The sequence below is a fragment of the Perca flavescens genome, unplaced genomic scaffold, assembly GCF_004354835.1.
Source record: "Perca flavescens isolate YP-PL-M2 unplaced genomic scaffold, PFLA_1.0 EPR50_1.1_unplaced_scaf_79, whole genome shotgun sequence".
Classification (NCBI taxonomy): Eukaryota; Metazoa; Chordata; class Actinopteri; order Perciformes; family Percidae; genus Perca; species Perca flavescens.
Window position 1 is genome coordinate 1 of NW_021166734.1, and position 5,000 is coordinate 5,000.

A 5,000-nucleotide genomic window follows, 5' to 3' on the forward strand; every position below is an offset into this window, starting at 1 on the left:
TATATGTGTGTTACAGTGACCCTGGTGGTTATGTGTTATATATCTGATATTATATATATAATATATATTATATATATTGTATATGTGTGTTACAGTGACCCTGGTGGTGCAGTGGAGCGAGGTGACCCGTCTGGAGAAGAACGCCACGCTGGTGTTCCCGGAGAGCGTTCGTGTGAGCACGCGTCACAGCGAGCACTTCTTCTCCATGTTCATCAACATCAACGACACCTTCCGCCTGATGGAGCAGCTCGCCAACATCGCCATGCGCCAGCTGCTGGACAACGAGGCCTTCGCTGCCGATCGCTCGCTGCCCAAAGCCTGCAAGACGCTGAAGAACGTCTCCGCCCTCAAGAGGTAACAGAGAGGGAAGAAAGGGTCGGAGAAACTACAAACAGAGAGGGAAGAAAGGGTCAGAGAAACTACAAACAGAGAGGGAAGAAAGGGTCAGAGAAACTACAGAGGGAAGAAAGGGTCAGAGAAACTACAAACAGAGAGGGAAGAAAGGGTCAGAGAAACTACAAACAGAGAGGGAAGAAAGGGTCGGAGAAACTACAAACAGAGAGGGAAGAAAGGGTCGGAGAAACTACAAACAGAGAGGGAAGAAAGGGTCAGAGAAACTACAAACAGAGAGGGAAGAAAGGGTCAGAGAAACTACAAACCGAGGGAAGAAAGGGTCAGAGAAACTACAAACAGAGAGGGAAGAAAGGGTCGGAGAAACTACAAACAGAGAGGGAAGAAAGGGTCGGAGAAACTACAAACAGAGAGGGAAGAAAGGGTCGGAGAAACTACAAACAGAGAGGGAAGAAAGGGTCGGAGAAACTACAAACAGAGAGGGAAGAAAGGGTCAGAGAAACTACAAACAGAGAGGGAAGAAAGGGTCGGAGAAACTACAAACAGAGAGGGAAGAAAGGGTCGGAGAAACTACAAACAGAGAGGGAAGAAAGGGTCAGAGAAACTACAAACAGAGGGAAGAAAGGGTCAGAGAAACTACAAACAGAGAGGGAAGAAAGGGTCGGAGAAACTACAAACAGAGAGGGAAGAAAGGGTCAGAGAAACTACAAACAGAGAGGGAAGGAAGGGTCAGAGAAACTACAAACAGAGAGGGAAGAAAGGGTCAGAGAAACTACAGAGGGAAGAAAGGGTCAGAGAAACTACAAACAGAGAGGGAAGAAAGGGTCGGAGAAACTACAAACAGAGAGGGAAGAAAGGGTCGGAGAAACTACAAACAGAGAGGGAAGAAAGGGTCAGAGAAACTACAAACAGAGAGGGAAGAAAGGGTCGGAGAAACTACAAACAGAGAGGGAAGAAAGGGTCGGAGAAACTACAAACAGAGAGGGAAGAAAGGGTCAGAGAAACTACAAACAGAGGGAAGAAAGGGTCAGAGAAACTACAAACAGAGAGGGAAGAAAGGGTCGGAGAAACTACAAACAGAGAGGGAAGAAAGGGTCGGAGAAACTACAAACAGAGAGGGAAGAAAGGGTCAGAGAAACTACAAACAGAGAGGGAAGGAAGGGTCAGAGAAACTACAAACAGAGAGGGAAGAAAGGGTCAGAGAAACTACAGAGGGAAGAAAGGGTCAGAGAAACTACAAACAGAGAGGGAAGAAAGGGTCAGAGAAACTACAAACAGAGGGAAGAAAGGGTCAGAGAAACTACAAACAGAGAGGGAAGAAAGGGTCAGAGAAACTACAAACAGAGAGGGAAGAAAGGGTCAGAGAAACTACAAACAGAGAGGGAAGAAAGGGTCAGAGAAACTACAAACAGAGAGGGAAGAAAGGGTCGGAGAAACTACAAACAGAGAGGGAAGAAAGGGTCAGAGAAACTACAAACAGAGAGGGAAGAAAGGGTTGGAGAAACTACAAACAGAGAGGGAAGAAAGGGTCGGAGAAACTACAAACAGAGAGGGAAGAAAGGGTCAGAGAAACTACAAACAGAGAGGGAAGAAAGGGTCGGAGAAACTACAAACAGAGAGGGAAGAACGAGTCAGAGAAACTACAAACAGAGAGGGAAGAAAGGGTCAGAGAAACTACAAACAGAGAGGGAAGAAAGGGTCAGAGAAACTACAAACAGAGAGGGAAGAAAGGGTCAGAGAAACTACAAACAGAGAGGGAAGAAAGGGTCAGAGAAACTACAAACAGAGAGGGAAGAACGAGTCAGAGAAACTACAAACAGAGGGAAGAAAGGGTCAGAGAAACTACAAACAGAGAGGGAAGAAAGGGTCAGAGAAACTACAAACAGAGGGAAGAAAGGGTCAGAGAAACTACAAACAGAGAGGGAAGAACGAGTCAGAGAAACTACAAACAGAGAGGGAAGAACGAGTCAGAGAAACTACAAACAGAGAGGGAAGAACGAGTCAGAGAAACTACAACCAGAGAGGGAAGAAAGGGTCAGAGATACTAAATAGAGCCATATTCACAGGGATGCATAAGGGCCAATAAAATATCAAACAGACCATTTTCTGCCCAACCAATGTTACATACCCCATTAGGAGTGTAGACCGGTGTGGCAGTTCGCTGAGGCCGAGCCAACCCCTTTTTATTGCCTTCCCCTCAGCAACCCCCGGCCCTCCTAGTGCCCTCTTCTGCCGTACGGACGAACACCAGTTGCCCGTCAGCGGGGCGGATGTTTGACCTATACTAAAAGGAGTTGCTTTTGACGCTTCCCTGATTAATTAGTTTATAGAGACACACACGCCCTCCGTCTAAGGAGAAGCCCTCGCCTGGATCAGGGAACCCGAAGGCGAGACAAGAGGTTAGATACACACTACACCAGACGTCCCCAATAAAACACACGGGCTCTTATCCCCCTGTATATGACAAGCACTGCCCGAGGGGATCTTTAAAACCAATGATCACGCTCTCAGCCGTCCTCCCTGGTCACCGGACTGAGAGAGGGGGGTGCTCAGAGGCTCTGACCAGGCCGTGTGGATAGGGAAATGCACTCCCACTAGGAGATAACAGGAGGTCTGCGTGTCCAAGTCGATTCCCGCCGGGAGGCAACTCTCCTCGGGCGGTTAAAGAGGAGTCACTAACCCCCGTAAGGGGGGAAACCCTCCACGCCTGACAGCGGGCGAGACGATCCCAGAGAAAAATAAGGAACTGGCAAAGATTGGCTCCTCTAGTCCAAAGTCGGACTCAGGTGGTTTTTATTATTTTGTGACTAAAGCCGAAATTAAAAGCAAGTGGTCCACTACAAAATAAAACTAAAAATAAAGATAAAGCCTCCGCTCTAACAGAGGTATTTAAAGCTGCTTCTCTTTTCCTCCTGGCTCTGTGTCTCCCACACTCATAAGAGTGCAGGTAATCTCCTCTCTGGTGTCAAAGAGGGCAAATAAATCTTCCCCAAAACGCAGCGAAAAGAGCGTCTGGGTGAACTAAGAGAGAAGAGCTTCATATTTATACACAAAAGATATTTCACTCCTCCCAAAGTTATCAAAAGGGACGAACTTCATGTACTTCCTTGTCCTTGTAAGGTAATGTAGGAAACACTTCACAAACAACGTTACAGTAATGAACCTCATGAACTCTGCAGCTCGTGTGCTGTGTATGGCCACAAGCCTTCAACACACACACACACACACACACACACACACACACACACACACACACACACACACACACACACACACACACACACACCGCTGCATGCACCATCAAGGCTGCAGCTCCTGCTGGGCTCCTCTTATCTGTCCAGGAGCTTTCCTACACTCTTCACATTTTCTCAATGAGAGATCTTTCTGTCATAAAATGCAAAAACAGATCGGTATGTAAGCAAAAGACAGATTAATATATAAGCAAAATATATGTTATTTTTTTGGGTTTCAACACACACACTCTAAGCAGTGATATAGTTTGCTTTTCAAAACACATCTATCTAAGTGATTATATAGTTATTCTGTTAATACTGACAACATTATAGATGTTGTAAAGCAAGGAATGACATAGATTCTGCCATTTCTTTGTTTTGGGGTTTTCATCTGGACAACAGGAGACCATAAGGAACAGTGTGAAATACCCGATATAATCATTCTATACCCCTTCAAATATGTGTCCTGTGCGTTGACCTCTGACCTCTGTGTGTTGACCTCTGACCTCTGTGTGTTGACCTCTGACCTCTGTGCGTTGACCTCCGACCTCGGAGCGTTGACCTCTGACCTCTGTGCGTTGACCTCTGGCCTCTGTGTGTTGACCTCTGACCTCTGTGCGTTGACCTCTGACCTCTGTGCGTTGACCTCTGACCTCTGAGCGTTGACCTCTTACCTCTGTGCGTTGACCTCTGACCTCTGTACGTTGACCTCTGTGCGTTGACCTCTGACCTCTGACCTCTGTGCGTTGACCTCTGACCTCTGTGTGTTGACCTCTGACCTCTGTGCGTTGACCTCTGACCTCTGACCTCTGAGCGTTGACCTCTGGCCTCTGTGTGTTGACCTCTGACCTCTGTGCGTTGACCTCTGACCTCTGTGCGTTGACCTCTGACCTCTGAGCGTTGACCTCTTACCTCTGTGCGTTGACCTCTGACCTCTGTACGTTGACCTCTGACCTCTGTGCGTTGACCTCTGACCTCTGTGTGTTGACCTCTGACCTCTGTGCGTTGACCTGTGACCTCTGAGCGTTGACCTCTGACCTCTGAGCAGGGACCTGGATGCGCGGGCGAAGAACGAGCGGTACCGGGCCATGTTCCGGCTGACCCAGGACGAGCGGCTGGACGGACACACGGACTGCACGCTGTGGACGCCGTTCGCCAAGATGCACGTAGTGGGACAGCTGTTCATCTCCAACAACTACGTCTGCTTCAACAGTAGAGAGGAGGACCTCTGTCAGCTGATCATCCCCCTCAGAGAGGTCAACACTATTATTATTATTATTATTATTAACCTGTCAGCTGATCATCCCCCTCAGAGAGGTCAACACTATTATTATTATTATTATTATTATTATTATTATTATTATTAACCTGTCAGCTGATCATCCCCCTCAGAGAGGTCATTATTATTATTATTAT

At 47.3% G+C, this 5,000-nt stretch overlaps 1 protein-coding gene across 1 annotated transcript in view; it reads left to right on the forward strand.

Annotated features, from left to right (window-relative positions):
* Positions 1–82: 82 nt before the first annotated feature.
* Positions 83–5,000, forward strand: part of LOC114552148 (TBC1 domain family member 9B) — a gene marked incomplete at its 3' end in the record, with an annotated part of 22,915 nt that continues 17,997 nt past the window's right edge. The window contains exons 1-2 of the mRNA XM_028572784.1: positions 83–354; positions 4,633–4,840. Of these exons, the coding sequence (XP_028428585.1) occupies positions 83–354; positions 4,633–4,840 (480 nt within the window). The remainder of the gene's footprint in view (positions 355–4,632; positions 4,841–5,000) is intronic.